Source organism: Cnephaeus nilssonii, assembly GCF_951640355.1.
Source record: "Cnephaeus nilssonii genome assembly, chromosome: 21".
NCBI lineage: Eukaryota > Metazoa > Chordata > Mammalia > Chiroptera > Vespertilionidae > Cnephaeus > Cnephaeus nilssonii.
The window spans coordinates 26,327,884-26,345,812 of record NC_137092.1 but is presented as its reverse complement, the minus strand read 5'-3'; the positions used below and the strand labels follow the sequence as shown (position 1 = coordinate 26,345,812).

The following is a 17,929-nucleotide window of genomic DNA, read 5'->3' as shown; positions in this document are numbered from 1 at the left end:
AAAAATCAGCTAAGATTTTTTGAACCTTATATAATATGAATAAAAAATAGGTCCTTAAGTCTTTAGTGTATTTTCAGAAAATGAGTATCTAGATGATGCTTTAGTTTTAAAAGTGATCATCCACAGACATTTGGACACTTATCCCAGAATACAGATAGGGTACAAGGGTTCCAGGTCATAGGTGACTTACAAAAAGAAGACAGTTAATTTACTACTAAAAAGGAAAACGGAAATACAAATTCATCACCTGTATCACAGATTCTAGCCTGAAATATCTTGTTTCATCATATTCATTAATTTGATTCAAGACATTTTTAATCATTCACATTGGGACATTTTAAATTACACTGTTAAATATCATTTTTATGCTCAAGTATACAATTTTAATTCCCAGGGAACAAATAGTTCAAAGATGCCTTTGTCAGTAAACCTTATTAGAATTATGACACATTGTGGATTGTGGAATTGGTGTTATTAAATTCTTGTACTATTTACAATGAATGCCAAATATTGACATGGTTATATTATTAATTCTTAAAAATTCAAGAACAAAGGGCAAAGATTAAGTATAAAAGCCAAACATCTTAAAACTTTAGATGGTCCTATCACTGTTTATGAGACAAATGTCTCCAATGCAGTAATTGACATAGGAAAGGAAGTTCTGCTAGGAGAAATTATTTTAAAAATCTGGAAATCAATTCCACATATTCTTATAACTAATGTTAGGTATTTTCTCCCAATACTTCAGCAACAGGAAGCACTAAAAAAACCTATGTCCCATATTTTTCCAGGATGTGATTTTAAAATTATCATATTATTTCCACAAATATACATTTATAGTTAGAATTAATGACTCAATTTGAAATTTAAAAAATATCATGAAATAATGATATGAATCATGTCAAATGAAGAAATCCTCCTAATCACACAGTATGGTTATGCAGTATTAGGCTGACTGTTTAAAAAGCACACATAAATGCTGTAAAGCCGAACACTTACTCTGTGGTACTGTTTGGAGCACTTTGCATAGGTATATTAAGTTATTTAGTTTTAAAAATATTATAATTTACATACTGATATTATTCCCATTTTATAGATGAAGAAACTGAGACAAAGAGAATTAAATAATTCTTCAAAGAGCACTCAGGTAATAGATGGCAGAACCAACATTGTACACCTAGTCACTAGGTTCTTCATGTCAGATATTGCATACAAATGGCTAAATAAAGAGCTACTCAGGAATAAAAGTGAAGAAATTGATTTAAAGGAGTTTGACTCCATAAACAAATGTGAGACTTGAATATATGTCATATTCCTACAAGTAGCACATTTTAAAAATTAAAGACACATGCACTTGGAAGCAAGCATATAAGGGAACATGTGCAAAGAGCGTTAGGCTAACAGAAACTGAAGATCAACAGAATTCTCCCCCTGGATCAGCAAGGATGGGTGACAGGGCCAGCCACATTGGCCCTGATCGGGACTGGGCTAGACAGCCCCGATTGGCCCTGAGAGCCGGCCAGGCCAAGGGACCCCACCCATGCATGAATTCGTGCACTGGGCCTCTAGTATTATTATAGGGTTCTACTGTATGTTTTTACTTAGAGAATAAAAAAATAAACCATGTCACTGGAAACCTTCTGTGGCACTCAACAATGTAAAGTAAATATCAATTACTTTAAATACCATTACGTTTTAGAACTCTACCATGTTAATTTATATTAAAATTCGTTTATGGTGGAAATGTGATAAACATTTTAAAGTATTGTTCATACCTCATGTTTGATTAGGAAGTTATAGAGGGTCTCAATATCTTGATAATTACTGTTGGGGGCCAAAATCCTAAAAAATAAAATATAATAAAAACAGGAAGGGGAATGAATGGTTAAAGAAAAATACAATACCTGAACTTTTCCTCAAAACATATCCATACTATAAGAGATAACTGGTTGTATAATAATCTTTTAGAATGTTTACAACCTATTCTAGTTTTTATCAGTTAAAAATTATAAAACCATGAGTTTAATTCAACAGATGATTTATTAAAATATTTTTGCTTATTTACATTGGTATTTGTATCAATTAATCAATAACCAGAAGTAGTCTGTGAAATAGTTCACACAATACAAATTTCTCAAAAGGTACATAGAAATGTGAAGTGCATTTGTACTCCCTATCATTTAAAGCTGCAGATAAAGCTTAAAGATTTCCCAGAGAAATGTTCAACCTATCCAACAGACAACTAATTAGACTGTCAGACACATATACTAATAAAATATTTTGTGTTTTTATTTTTATTAATCCTCACCTGAGGATATTTTCCTCTAGATTTTTAAAGAGAGTGGAAGGAAGGGGGAGAGAGAGAAACATTGATGTTTGAGAAAGACACATCAATTGATTGCCACCTGCAAGCACCCCGACTGCCCTTGACCAGAATCGAACCCTGAACCCTTCAGTCCATGGGCCGATACGCTATCCACTGAGCCAAACTGTCTAGGGCAGATTTTGTGACTAAATTCAAATAAAACTGTTTGAACTATCAGCCTAGCATTATATGAAAAAGTATTAATAATCAGACCATTGCTAACACTGATTCATAAAAATAACAAAAATATAAATATATAAATAACATAAAAACACAAAATAAATGGAAACAAGGAAAAAGTTAAAATAAAGTAGAATAACTTATTTCTCCTTCTAGCAATAAAGTATTAATTCTCATTTTCTTATACTAAGTAGTTTTTAATTTTCAATATGAATTTTTTTTCTTAAAAAGAAAAAAAGGAAAGCAGTCCTTTCATTATGGTGTAGTGGTTAGTAGCATGCCTGCCTGGGTCTGTTGAGCTGTGTGAACTTGGGTGAGTTCTGTGTGAGTTATTTTTCTTATCTGTTAAAAGATATGGTCATAGTCCATATTTCATAGGGTTATTGTGAGAATTAAATGAACTACTCTAGGGAAAGCCTTTATAACAGTGTCTGGTATCCAGCAAACACTATATATCAATTGTAACAGTAATAACAACTATTATCATCATCTAATAGTTTCAAGCTACAAAGTGCATAAAGATATAACTAAAGAGAAATCAAGCCACCTCAACTAATTCTAATTCTGAGTGCCTTAATTACAACATCTCTTTGAGATCTGGCTCCCAGCATTATGTGGTCAGTTTGGCTTAAATAAACTCATAAAAAGAAAAAAAGAAAAATATTGTCTCTAGGTCCTTTTACCCTTGCCAATGCTTGATATTGTCAGAGTTATTGTTGATATCGTTGGAGTTAACTGACCTAATAACCTTATTATATCTTTAATCTACTTGGCCTTTTTTAGACTGTGGAAGAGCTTTCATAAATTTTTCAGGACACAGTTGAGTTTTTAAAGGGGCTATACTCCCTTGGAGGAGACATATACAGAATATCTTTAAGAATATACAAAAATCTAAATAAGAATACCATTTCATAGAAAACCTTTTTTCTCTCAACAAGTAATTTTAAAATACAAATAATCTCCTAATTGGAAAAAAAAAAAGACAGAGGATAATTATAATACATTGGGAGGGTCCATAAATAATTTGCTTTTTAAAAATGAAAACAAAGTTATTTAGATAAGTTAAACCAATCTTTTAGAAAGATAGAAATAAATAGTGTGTTTTAACTCTGTAACTTAGTGTAAACAAACTATTAGCAAAGTAGAATAATTTACACTTAGACATTTTTGTAGCTTTGGAAATATCTAAAAACAGGGTAAGAAAATGAGATGAAACGAGATGTTTTATTAGAAGCCTTATAAATTCCAAGCTGATAAGCACAATAGAAAGTACTAGTGAATAAAATTAACATTTTTCTGTCCTGAAATGATTTACAAAAAAACCGGTTTTGGGAAAATCAGTTATCTATCACAACGAGTCATATCCAAAGTAAGAAATAAAAGAATTACATCATCCTAGTTTTCCAAATAGCAAATAATTCTAGAATTTTAAGCTCCCAATCTGGCTTTGTATTCTAAACAGTTTAACTGAGGTACAGCTTACAAACCGTAAAATTCACTAATTTTAATACATTTACCGAACTGTACAGCAATCACCACAATCTAATTTTAGAACATTTCCTTCACCCACAAAAGGTCCCTCTTGCCCATCTGCAGTCATTCTTTTCTCACCTTCAACCCCAGCTCCAGGCAACCACTAATCTATTTTCTGTCTCTACAGAGTTGCATTTTTGGACTACACTGTTTTCTTAGTCTATAAGATCTTTCCTCTCACCATCACAAAAGCATAATTGTAACTTTAAATAATAGCAGAGTCTAGTAGATGAGGCAAACTCTAGTGGATAAGGGCTGACCCTCACAATGTATGTGGTAAGTGAAAAAGCTAGATGCACACTAAAAATACCCAGATCAGAACAAGACCCCCTTTATTCTCTCATTCAACCAATATTTGAGGCCTACTATGAGTCAAGAACTATTCCAGGCCCTTTGAAACAACAGTGAACAAAAAATCAAAGACTCAGAGTAGACCAAAGCACCATAGTTCCAAAAAGCCCAGGAAAGAAAAATTCCTGACCCAGCACAGGAAGATAATGAAGGAAGAATATTGCTTTCTTCTCTATCTGAGTCTTTTCTTCCCACTTTTTAATTGCTACTTTTAACAAACTAGTTTACAAGTTATTTCTGTGATGAAATGCCAGAATTTGAAGTTTGTAAGAAAGAAGTTATTTTCTCCAAAGGTAAACACTTGATTACTTGATAAAACAGCACAGAATTATATTCTAACTAGAGGCCCAGTGCACAAAATTCGTGCATGGGGGGGGGGGTCCCTCAGCCCAGCCTGCACCCTCTCCAATCTGGGACATTCCTCTCACAAGCCAGGACTGCTGGCTCCCAACTGCTCACCTGCCTGTCTGCCTGATTGCCCCTAACTGCTTCTGCCTGCCAGCCTGATCATCCCCTAACCACTCCCCTGCCAGCATGATCAACGCCTAACTGCTCCCCTGCCAGCCCGATTGCCCCTAACTGCCCTCCCCTGCAGGCCTGGTCACCCCTAACTGTCCTCCCCTTCAGGCCTGGTTGACCCCAACTGCCTTCCCCTGCTGGCCCGATTGCCCCTAACCGCCCTCCCCTGCTGGCCCTATTGCCCCTAACTGTCCTCCCCTGCTGGCCTGGTCGCCCCTAACTGCCCTCCCCTGCTGGCCCGACTGACCCTAACTGTCCTCCCCTGCAGGCCTGGTTGTCCCCAACTTCCCTCCTCTGCTGGCCCGGTCACCCCTAACTGCCCTCCCCTACAGGCCTGTTGGCCCCCAACTGCCCTCCCTTGCAGGCCATCTTGTGGTGGCCATCTTGTGTCCACATGGGGCAGCCATCTTGTGTGTTGGAGTGATGGTCAATTTGTATATTACCTCTTTATTAAATAGGAAGGATGAAGAAAGGTTTATTAGTATGTCAACATCATTCATATATGTTACTGTTACAATCAAAATAAATCAATACATATTATTTCTTAGAAATAAAATATACATTATAGGACTGGCTACAAAACTTGTTATCCTTAAAGAATGTTTTGAGGTAAACTGGGCCACAAACAGACTAGACAACCTTTATTAAAATACACCCAATTTAGGGCTGACCTTCAACTTCATTATGTCCTATGAACGCTGAGTTTGGGAGAATGGAATTTGGCCTGGTATTTTAAAAAAGTTGCCAACTTTTACTAACTAGAAGTACAGCTTATTGGAAATACATAGAAAATAAAATGGAGAGAAATGGTTTATGGACTTTTATGCCCTAGTAATTCCCCACACAAAATTCTTGAGAGGTCAGTCTTTCTCATTGTTTCTTTCTTATACCAGTATGAAGACAAAAGACTCTTTGAATGAAAGTCCTAAAATTACCCTTTGATGGCAATTTTGAAAAATAACAAAATGAAAGAATTATCCCTTAGAGGAAAAAAAAATACTTTTCAGTAAATGGCTAATTTTTCTTTATAAATATATCTACATTTGTCCTTTCAAGAAAAATTCATAACAATCAATAAGTATTTATCAAATGCATACTATTTTTCAAATGTACATTATTCTAAGAGCTACAGAATATAAAAGAAAATTAAAAGACACGGTTGCCTATTTTCAAGTTGTTTATTATCGTTGAAATTTCACTTTAGAATTTTGGAATCAGAATTGGGAAATAGGTATATGAAGTAGGATTTAATATGAAGCTCACAGACCACTTACAAACCAAGTCTGATCTGAATGTACTTTGGTTTCTTTTGTAACAGCATCAACAATAATACATAATGTCTTATTGAACACTTACTCAAAGTCTGACACTCCTTTTAACACCCTGAATTAGTTATGTGACTTTGATCAAGTTACCTACTTTTTTGCACCTCAGCTTCTCAATGAGGAGAAATCTAGCTTTATGTCATGTAAAAAAATAATGACCTGTAAAGTTGAAGATAAAGGGAAAAAAATAACAAAAAAGGACACAAAAAAGCTCATCTGTCAGTATTAACATATTACAAAATAAACTTGGAGGCAAAAAGTACTATTAGCAGTAAAGAGAACCAATTCACCAGGAAGATATACCATAACCTCAAAATACATAAAGCAGATGTTGACTGCACTACAAGGAAATTGCAAAGCTCACAAATACAACTGGAAATGTTAGCATCAATCACAGAACTGGTCAGACAGCCAAAAATCAGCAAGAATTTGATCTAATGGACACAGAGGACCCTGTGCCTTAAGAAACAGAGGAAGAAAACAGAAAGGAATCAGGTGATACCAGTTGAAATAATGAGTTTTGTTTAAGCAGAGTATGAGCTGAAAATTCACAACTGAACCAAGAAGAGAGGTAAGATCGAAAGTACAGTAATATTCATAGAGATTGGAGTAGATGAGATCACAAATGGAGAACATACAGGGATGTGGTGGTGACAGAATACATCTAGGATAAGCCTAGAAAACTCGTTGCCAAAGCATTAAGTATACCAAAAGTTCCTGAAGTAACCATTACATTTCTCTTAGGTTAGAAGTTTAAGTACTATTCAATATTTACCTTCAACAGGTATGGCAGGAAAACATGGTTGTAAGGTAAAGATAATAATAGCATTACTGTAGAACTTTTTGTTGAGTCCTCAGAAAGATCTAAGAAGGTGCCTTGGAGAATTTTTCAGAAACACCAAAGGCCCTTTAAGGGGCTTATGAGCATCCCTCACAAATCTCTCTATTAAACAAGACTTCCAAAAATATTAAGGGCATTGCCCACACCAGTTTCACAGGGAACCCAAGGCAGAGAAGGGTTTATTTCAAAGAAAGTTGTGGTTGTGATTTTTGTCTAATGGAGTGAACCCCAATTAGAGTCATAGAAAACAGTTTTTTTCTTGGAATGTTCTGGTAAAAGTACCACCACTTGAACTAAACAGGATAGAGATAATACGAAATGGAAAGAGGTCTTTAGGCTCTTCCTACCTTTTACAGGAAAGAACAGGCTGAGAATGCTCCTCCGCTGCAGTTCACCTTTTTTTACGGTAAAAGTCAAGGCCAAAATTAAGAACCCAGTGAGCAGTCAAGAGCAGCTGTAAATAATTCTCAGGCAGCAGGACTGAGCCCTAATCATGGAAGTGGCAACATGTGCCAGACTGAATTTTAGATTTACTCGAGATCCCCTGTGCCTCTATTTCTCCCCCCCACCTTTTTAAAAAAATATATTTTATTGATTTTTTACAGAGAGGAAATGAGAGGGATAGAGAGTTAGAAACATCGATGAGAGAGAAACATCGATCAGCCACCTCCTGCACGCCCCGCACTGGGGATGTGCCCGCAACCAAGGTACGTGCCCTTGACCGGAATCGAACCTGGGACCTTTCAGTCCACAGGCTGACGCTCTATCCACTGAGCCAAACTGGTTTCGGCTATTTCCCCCCTTTTTAATGTGAAGGTGCACAGTAGTTATCTTACGTCTGTCTTGATTATGATGTGTTGGGAGTTGGGCAGGGGACTAATTTGTGTCTAGTTCACAGCAGTTAAGATAGAGAGGAATGGTACTCAAGGAGCTGTACCTACAGGGGCCACTCCTAAGGACCCTCTGGCTCAACCACAACCAGCCCAGGTTTAAGTGATAAGGTCTTAGACTTTAAGCTAATGTCACAATGGGATAAGACTGGGAGTCTTGAGAAGAGGGTATGAGTACATTTTGCTAGTAGAAAGGGTGTAAATTGCTGTGGTCAGACAGCAGACTATGTTAGATTGTATTTTCCAAGATGGCTACACAAGATCTCTCATCTGGCATGTTTTTCTTACAATGTAACATTGACATTCCTCCTCCTGTCAACAGTAGATTGTATGTTCCCTCTCCCTGAATCTACTTAGTCATGTATTCATTAGTTTTTAAAAATATATATAGCCCTAGCTGATTTGGCTCAGTGGATAGAGCATCGACCTGCAGACTAAAGGGTCCTGGATTGGCATACTGACCTAAGAGTTCCGGGTTCGATTCTAGTCAAGGGCACATGCCCAGGTTGCAGCTCAGTCCTCAGTAGGAGGCAGGAGGCAGCCAATTAATGATCTTCTCTCGTCATTGATGTTTCTATCTCTCTCTCCCTCTCCCTTCCTCTCTGAAATCAATAAAAAATATAAAATAAAATAAAAAAAGAATTATTGCTATAGAAAATTCTTTAAAAAATTTTATAGAGCCCTAACCAGTTTGGCTCAGTGGGTAGAGCGTCGGCCTGCGGACTGAAAGGTCCCAGGTTCAATTCCGGTCAAGGTCATGTACCTTGGTTATGGGCACATCCCCAGTGGATGAGGATGGGGGTGTGCAGGAGGCAGCTGATTGATGTTCCTCTCTCATCTATGTTTCTAACTCTCTATCCCTCTCCTTTCCTCTCTGTAAAAAATCAATAAAATATATTTTTAAAAAGTTTATAGAGAGACTTTAAGAGAGACAGGGAGAGATAAAAACATCGATGAGAGAAAAATATCGATAGGCTGCCTCCTGCACACCCCCTACTGGGAATCGATCCTACAAACTTGGCATGTGCCCTGACCAGGTATCGAACCAGTGACCTCTTGGGTGCATGGGATGATGCTCAACCAACTGAGCCACACCAGCCGGGCTTCATTAGGTTTTTAGAGAAGGTTCTTTCTATCAAGTCCTACTATAGCTTAGAGAGAATGTTTTCCATATCTCAGCATGTAGAAGGAAGACAGGTCAGTACCTCTGTTGGTGGTAGACAGTTATGATAGTGGCAGCATGAACCAGTCACCCAGGGCCCAGGTAAGACATAGCTATACCTGAGGAAGTGTAGAAATCTGTAAGGAATACTGGTAGGTGTATAAACAATGGTCCCTTCCCAAATAGGTCATTCTGTCACAGAAATATCTAAGTTGAAGAACTGGCAATTAAATTTCTAAACGTGAAATTCTATTTAAAATGACTTTCAATAAAAAGTTAAAAATGTATGGGTATGAAAAATATGTTGGCCCAGGTTATAAGAAGTTATACCTCTGCAACTTCTCTGAAAATTTACACATTTAGGGAAAAAAGTTAATTCCTAATTAATGGTACTGAAAATAAGCTGAATTTTCTTTGTTTTGAGGACAGATGGTTCCTTGTACTAATTAGGCCCTGAGCTTAACTATGTAAAGGAAGAATAGTTATTACAGCTTAATTTCATGGAACACACTGAAAGGTGCCTCTAATTCTACACACAAAGTATTTTACAGGATCACATCCACTTCTCTTAATTGTTTACAACTATTTCCAAGCAATCTGGAGGAACTGCTGACTTTTAAAAATAATTATAGTAATCATGAATTGTGCTCTATAGTATAGAGCAGCGGTCACCAACCAGTGGTCTGTGGACCACTGGTGGTCTGTGAGGTCTGGAAGATTGGTGATCGCTGGTATAGAGGACACCAAGACACAGAAAGTTTCAAAATGCATTAAAAACCCTCTTCTTTTTGCTCCTCCAGTCCTTCCAACAGCACTGAAATGAAATATGTAAAGTGTAGTCCTAGCCGGTTTGGCTCAGTGGATAGAGTGTTGGCCAGCAGATTGAAGAGTCCCGGGTTCGATTCTGGCCAAGGGCACATGCCGGGTTGCAGGCTCAACCCCAGTAGAGAGCATACAGAAGGCAGCCCATCAATAATTCTCTCTCATCATTGATATTTCTATCTCTCTCTCCCTCTCCCATCCTCTCTGAAATCAATAAATATATATTTTTTAAAAAGTATGTAAAGTGTATATTAAATTTTATAAATACCTAGAGTGGTTTCTTGGATCTACATGTTCTGACTAACAGAGAAACACCAATATACAGCATGATCTGGGACAGACAGCACTGTTCTGAGTTGGACTTAATCTTTTATATTATTGAAAAACAGTCTTGAGGACACTGATTGCATCACTTCTCACTAGGAGCAGATGATTGGCCTGCCACGGTGTTAAAAGTTCTTTAGAGGTACAAATAGATAAGACTAATCCTAAAGTCTAGGGTATACTCTATACCCTTTGTACAACTACTCTGTAGGATGGAATTAGAACTGATCATCTGGCTTTACCCAACATATTTATTACATACTTACTATTTCAGTTAAATTATTATAATAGCCCTTAGTTAGCACCTTTAATTGATTTTCCCCCAGTTTCATTTATTTCACTGATGCTTAACACTACTGATTTACTCAGTCATTTATCCCATCTGCTTCACTAAAAATGTAGTGCTTGCTGGTTTTAGCATTTCTTAAAATAAGACTTAACAGCAGGGAATTTACAGTTTTAAGTTAGTAAAATATTCCCTCCAATGCAAACATCACATTCTCTGAAGCAGCTAAATCATCAGTGAATCTAAAAAGCTGCTGTGATTATAGGATTTCTTTTCCCAGAAATAACCATATACCAGTATATGTTTTGTTCCCATATTAAGATTAGGTAAGAAAATTCGTTTTTTAGAGGCTTAATAAGCAAAAGATATGTAAATGACACACTAAAAGGAGCAAACTTCTTATTAATAGTGCCCTCTACTGGTAGTTCAAGAGGTTTATATACTTACTCTAGGAGACTGGATTTGTTTCTTTAAGTGTGGTCCCCTACCACCTGCACAACAAATTCCCTGGAAAGCTTGTTAAGAATACAATTTCCCTCTTTTACAAAATGTCTACAGATATTGTGATTTCCATAATTCTGGGGTAATATCTATAACTCTGCACTTTTAATAAGTTCCCTGGCTCCACGTGAGAATCACCTGGGGAGTTTGTAAAAATGCTTATCCTCAGGTCTCACTGTAGAACTAGGGTCAATACTCTTTCCATGTTGACAGAAGTGTTCTTAGGTCAGTACTACCTAGACTCATTCTGTTCTTTCGTAAACTTATGCCTAGATCCGCTGGGTACTCATAACTGCAAACCTACTTTCCCCCTCCCTATATAGATACTATATTAGTTTATAAAACTTGCTGGAAGACTCTCAGCAACTCTGAAAAAACTGATATGCCTAAAAGAAAGAGAAAAGTAATCCCACCTAATAATAGACAAATATGCAAATTGACCATACCTCTGACATACCCACAAGCCACGCCCATAAGCCACACCCACCATCCAATCAGAGCGAGTATGCAAATTAACCCATCCAAGATGGCTACAGCCACAGAGAGCAAGGTTTCCTAGGCAACAGAGGGAAACAAGCTTTCCGCCAGCCGTTGCAGGCCTAAGCCTCCACTCAAGCTACAAAGTTTCAATTATAGAAGGTAAACAAATTCAAACAGAAATGGCGGCAGAATGGAGCTTGAGAGAGCAGGCCAGGGTTGCCACCGGCAACAGGGGAAGCAAAGCTTTCCGCACAACCTGGCCGGGCCCAACCGCTTAAGGCAACAAAGTTTCAATTATAACCCCAACACAAATGGCTGCCGCCACGGAGGGAGCCCCAGGCTTGGCTCCACTCCAGGCTACAAAGTTTCAATTGTAGAAGGAAAATAAATTCCAGATACCAGGGCCTCTGCTTGGGTTGCCAGGGGGCGTGGCCGGCCTGCAAACCACCACAGGCCCCTCGCTCAGGCCGCCCCACGCCCCAAGGGAACCCCACCCTGATCAGGGACACCCTTCAGGGCAAACCAGCTGGCCCCCACCCCTGTACCAGGCCTCTATCCTATCTAATAAAAGAGTAATATGCAGATTGATCATCACTGCAACACACAATATAGCTGCCCCATGTGGTCAAAGATCCTGCTCCCATGTGGACACAAGATGGCCACCACAAGATGGCCAGCAGGGGAGGGCAGTTGGGAGGCACCCGGCCTCCAAGGGAGGGCAGTTGAGAAGAGAAGAACCAGGCCTGCAAGGGAGGGCAGTTGGAGGTGATCAACCCTGCAGGAGAGGGCAGTTAGGGGTGACCAGGCCAGCAGAGGAGGGAAGTTGGGGGCAAACAGGCTGGCAGCGGAGTGGTTAGGGGGTGATCAGGCTGGCAGGCAGAAGCGGTTAGGGGCAATCAGGAAGGCAGGCAGGCAAGCAGTTGGGAGCCAACAGTCCTGGATTGTGAGAGGGATGTCCGACTGCCCGTTTAGGCCCGATCCCACTAAACGGGCAGTCGGACATCCCTCCAGGGGTCCCAGATTGGAGAGGGTACAGGCTGGGCTGAGGGACAACCCCGCTCCGTGCATGAATTTCGTGCACCGGGCTTCTAGTAAATAAATAAAAGTAATAAATAAAACTTTAAAATTAATTCATATTTACCTCTGAATTCCTTCAAGAATATTCTTCACAGCTGCCATTAACTTTTGAAGATATATAAATGCTTCTTCAAATGATGGTATTTTTGAGGAAGTCAGAGCTGAATTTGGGTCCAATCTTTGAAACACATCTGTGCTGTAATAGAGAAAAAGAAAAGATACTCATATGTACACCTGCATATTTACAGGAATCCAAGTATTTCCATTTGTAATGTATAAAATATTTATAACTGATAATTTATATCTCATAATGCTGATATATTTAAATTGTTTTCTTCTAAGAGTTTTATAATTCTAGTTCTTATATTTAGGTCATCTACCCATTTTAAGTTAATTTCTTTATGTAGTATAAGATCAAGGTCCAACTTCATTCTCTTGCATGTAGCTATTGAGTTGTCCCAGCACTATTGTTAAAGATACCATTCTTTTCCTATTGAATGGCTTTGGCATCTTGATTGAAATCAACCGACCATAGGTGTATGCATTTATTTCTGTACTTTCAAGTATATTCCATTAACTTATGAGTCCATTTATGCCAGTAGCACACTGTTTTGAATACTGTAGTTTTGTAGTAAGTTTTGAAATTGGGAGGTATGAGTCCTCCAACTTTCTTGTTAAAACTTCCATTCCATGAACATTGGATTTTTCCATTTACACAGATCTTCTTTAATGTCTTTTAAAAAATATTTTGTAGTTTTCAGTGTAAAAATTTTGCACCTTCTTGATTAAATTTATCCCTAAGTATTTTATTCTTCTTGATGATAATGTGAATAGAATTGTTTATTTCCTTTTTGGATTATTCATTGCTAGTGTATAGAAATACAACTGGTTTTGTGTATTTATTACTTTAAAAATAAAAACCATAAACTTATTTTATTTAGAACACATCTTTTAAAAATTTTTATACATTTAAAGCCTAGACATCATATAAAATATGAAAAATTCAGTAAAAGGAAGGAAATATGTAGTACCCATAGTCCACCAACTAGAGATAAGCATTATTAATATCCATGAGGTATTAATTACTAATAGCACCCAATACTTACCCAAATTCCTCACAAACAGAAAAGACGCAAAAACCTGAGCTGGTGTGCTATAAGTGCATAACGGATTACTGAATCACGAGAGCACAGGGCAAGGAGATGGCAGTTACCATATGTGTAGGTGCTCTAGTTGTTTCAGAAGAGTGTTCATGGGGTCTACTGGAACTTCAAAATGAGCATCTCTACATGAAAGGGTCAAGCATAAATATGCTGAGAAATTCTACAGTGACTCAGGTACACAATCAGGCATGAAAATCACTGAAGTAGACTCTATCTGATAAAGCAAGATAAGCACTTTTCACTTATATTATCCAGAAATTACCCAGAACTCTTGAGGTAATTCTGATGTATACCCCTATTTAAGCATCACTGTTTTTAAGGTACCAATTTGACAAAAGACCCTCAATAAGGTAATCTAGCTAATTAAACTCACAATTCAGACTCTAACTGTTCAATGAATAACGGTAATGATGGCAAACCCTAAAATTCAAAACTTCTTAGAAATTTAGTACCTGTTCTCATATATTGTAATCCAAACACTCTCTAAGATAGACCAGATTTCTTGATGCTTGTTGGGTGGGGGGAGACGAACGCCCGAGAAAACTGTGATTTCTTGGTTGTCAGACTTCATTGGAGAAGTATCTTCTTGCTTTTTACCTGCTGTATTTTCTGAAGGATTTTGATTACGTTTTGCCTTGACCTGGAGAAATAAGTATTACATAAAATGCAGCTAGTTCTTCATTAGTGAGAGAAAAAGAAGGCCAATTGTGCTTCCAAATGTTCTAGCTTTCTGGAATGTGCTGACTATTCTCTGTCTTTTGATTCCATACAGAATAATCCCAGAAAAGTATCAGAACAAAAAAAAATTCCCTTTTTCATTTATATCAAACAATATTTCCAATCTATTTATTATAGTGATCTCTCTTAGCTAACATGCTAGTATCAATTTAATACTGTTTGAACTCTTCTGCACATATGATATTGAAATAGAAAAAAGGACATCTAGGATACAATGATAAATTGGTACATGTAAGCCTCCAAACTCCTAATAATCCATTAAGAAGAATGAGATTCAGAGGGCTGTAAAAAAAAATCAGGATAGAATATAAGTCTTATCCTATGGGCAATGGTGAACCACTAAAGGCTTCTCAAGAAATGATATATTCAGAACAGCAGTCTAAGACAAACTGGAACAGAAGAAAATGGAGGCAAGAAACTGATTAGGCCCTGGCCAGTGTGGCTAGTTGGTTGGGCATCATCTGGAGCACCAAGAGGTTGCTGGTTCAATTTCAGGTCAGGGCCTGAGTTGTGGGCTTAATCCCTCGTTGATGGTGTACAAAAGGCAGCCTATCGATGTTATGCTCTCACATTGATGTTTCTCTCTTCTCCCTTCCTCTCTCTCTAAAAAGCAATAGGGTATTCTTTAAGAAAGAAAGAAAGCAAGAAACTAGTTAGAAGGCTACTAAAATAATCCAGGAAAGGAATGCTGAGAACTTGAACTAGATAGGGAAATGCAGTAGAATAAAAAGGAAAAAAGAGTATACAAGAAATATTTTTTAAAACTTGCCAAAGACTAGATTCAAGAATCCTAAGATTATTTTTTTAACCTAGATGCCCCGAAAAATAATGGTACAAATAAGAGAAATTTAGGATGTCTATCTAGAAATATGTTTTAAATAGTTCAAACCTCCTTGAGCACAAGTCAGTATTTTTAAATACTCAATGTGCAATATATAATGGGCATACCATCTCTATATATAAAAGGCTAATATGCTAACTGTCCGACCATCCAACTGGTCACTATGATGCGCACTGACCACCAGGAGGCAGACGCTCAATGCAGGAACAGAGGGAGCCCAATTCCTCGCCGGGCTGCACAATTCCACCTTTGGTTGTGGGTTACGTTGTTGCTGGGGCACTGTGTCGGCCCTGAACCTGGTTTACTGCACACTTGCGTTTGCATTCCACACTCTGTAAGATGGCAACTTTGCAGAGTGCCTTCTTGCACTCTAGGACCCCTCGGGGGATGTCAGAGAGCCGGTTTTGGCCTGATCCCCGCAGGCCAGGCAGAGAGACCCAACCTGCCAGATGGACCCCGCTTGCCGGGGAGGGACTGCGGGAGGTTGGTTTCAGGGTGTGTCTGGCCCATCTCGCCCAGTCCCACCCTGCTGGCCACCTTCTAATTAATTTCCTTTCAATGTGCACGAATCCATGCACCGGGTCACTAGTTATCTGATAAATGACAATAAATTTTAACATCACATTTTCATGGTACTTCCCATCTCTACATTTCCATTGATGAAAGGACCTTGACTTGATATTCATTATTATTTTTATCTCAAGTCAAAAAAATGCAAAGCCCATGGTTATCTTGAACTTTCCATGTTATTCACTATATTTGTTTCACTTGAAGATGTGGTTCAGGGCTCAGTTCTGTGATGAGAAAGAATAACATATATTTCCCTACACCAGTGGTCGGCAAACTCATTAGTCAACAGAGCCAAATATCAACAGTACAACGATTGAAATTTCTTTTGAGAGCCAAATTTTTTAAAACTTTAACTTCTTCAGCCGAAACCGGTTTGGCTCAGTGGATAGAGCGTCGGTCTGCGGACTGAAAGGTCCCAGGTTCGATTCCGGTCAAGGGCATGTACATCGGTTGCGGGCACATCCCCGGTAGGGGGTGTGCAGGAGGCAGCTGGTCGATGTTTCTCTCTCATCGATGTTTCTAGCTCTCTATTCTTCTCCCTTCCTCTCTGTAAGAAATCAATAAAATATATTTTTTAAAAAAACAAAAAAAACTTTAACTTCTTCTAACGCCACTTCTTCAAAATAGACTCGCCCAGGCCATGGTATTTTGTGGAAGAGCCACACTCAAGGGGCTAAAGAGCCACATGTGGCTCATGAGCTGCAGTTTGCTGACCACTGCCCTACAAAATTCAAGTACAATCCTCAAACTGCAACCCACTAACTTTCCAGATCTAGTCTTTCCTATTGTTAATTTTAAAAGCCATAAACAAAGGCAATTATCAATGTTTTGGTTATCTTAATCCAAAAGATCATTTCACTCCTTAAGTCAATTCTTTCTTCCAGAATTATCACATATTTCCTATTAGTTCATTTAAAAGATGCTCTTGTCGGCCTGTGGACTGAAGGGTCCCAGGTTCAATTCTGGTCAAGGGCACATGCCTGGGTTGCAGGCTTGATCCCAGCAACTGATCAATGATTTTCTCTCATCATTGATGTTTTCTATCTCTCTCCTTCTCCATTCCTCTCTGAAATCAATAAAACTATATTTTAAAAGATGCTTATTTTACTCCATGAGATACTCTCTTAAGCAAGTTAGTTCTTCCCTCATCAACTATGACTAAGTTTAGTATCATCTAATCCTTTCTTTACTTCAGTTACTGGGACCTATGTGAATGTGAAAAATCACTGAGAAAACTTTGGCCAATTCAATAATTCAAGAGAAAAAAGAGAATCAATAATTTTAGCTAGTAATTGTGGTTCTGAGTTCTTTGAGATACTTCTGGAATATAAAACTCCCAGAATTTTCTAGATTTAAAATTAGAAGACTGTAGAAATAGATTATTACCAAGGACAAAACTTACATAGTCAATTTAAAAGGGGTAAAACACACCAGGGCTAGGGTGACAGCATAAGAATAATGTGAAAATACTTGTTAGAAATTTGGTAGGTCAATGGGTGAAATCTGAATAAGATCTACAGGTTAGATAATTGTATTACTTCAATATAAATTTCCTGATTAATTATACTAGTTACATAAGGTATGCTTATTCTTTAGGATATATATGTGTGTGTGTGTGTGTGTGTGTGTGTGTGTGTGTGTGTGTGAGGCCTGGTGCACAAAATTTGTGCACGGGCAGGGGGGGTTGTCCCTCAGCCCAGCCTGTACCCTCTCCAATCTGGGACGCCTCGAGGGATGTCTGACTGCCCATTTAAATGGGCAGTCGAACATCCCTCTCACAATCCAGGACTGCTGGCTCCCAACTGCTCGGCTGCCTGCCCCTAACCACTCCTGCCTGCCAGCCTGATCACCCCCTAACCACTCCCCTGCCAGCCTGATTGATACCTAACTGCTCCCCGCCAGCCTGTTTGCCCCCAACTTCCCTCCTCTGCCGGCCTGTTCACCCCTAACTGCCCTCCCCT

At 38.3% G+C, this 17,929-nt stretch overlaps 1 protein-coding gene across 1 annotated transcript in view; it reads right to left on the bottom strand.

Moving 5' to 3' along the window:
• Window positions 1-17,929, bottom strand: part of SWT1 (SWT1 RNA endoribonuclease homolog) — a gene marked incomplete at its 5' end in the record, with an annotated part of 63,608 nt that overhangs the window by 14,153 nt on the left and 31,526 nt on the right. The window contains 3 exons of the mRNA XM_079762056.1: window positions 1,776-1,842; window positions 12,721-12,852; window positions 14,272-14,459. Coding sequence (XP_079618182.1) covers window positions 1,776-1,842; window positions 12,721-12,852; window positions 14,272-14,459 — 387 coding nt within the window. The remainder of the gene's footprint in view (window positions 1-1,775; window positions 1,843-12,720; window positions 12,853-14,271; window positions 14,460-17,929) is intronic.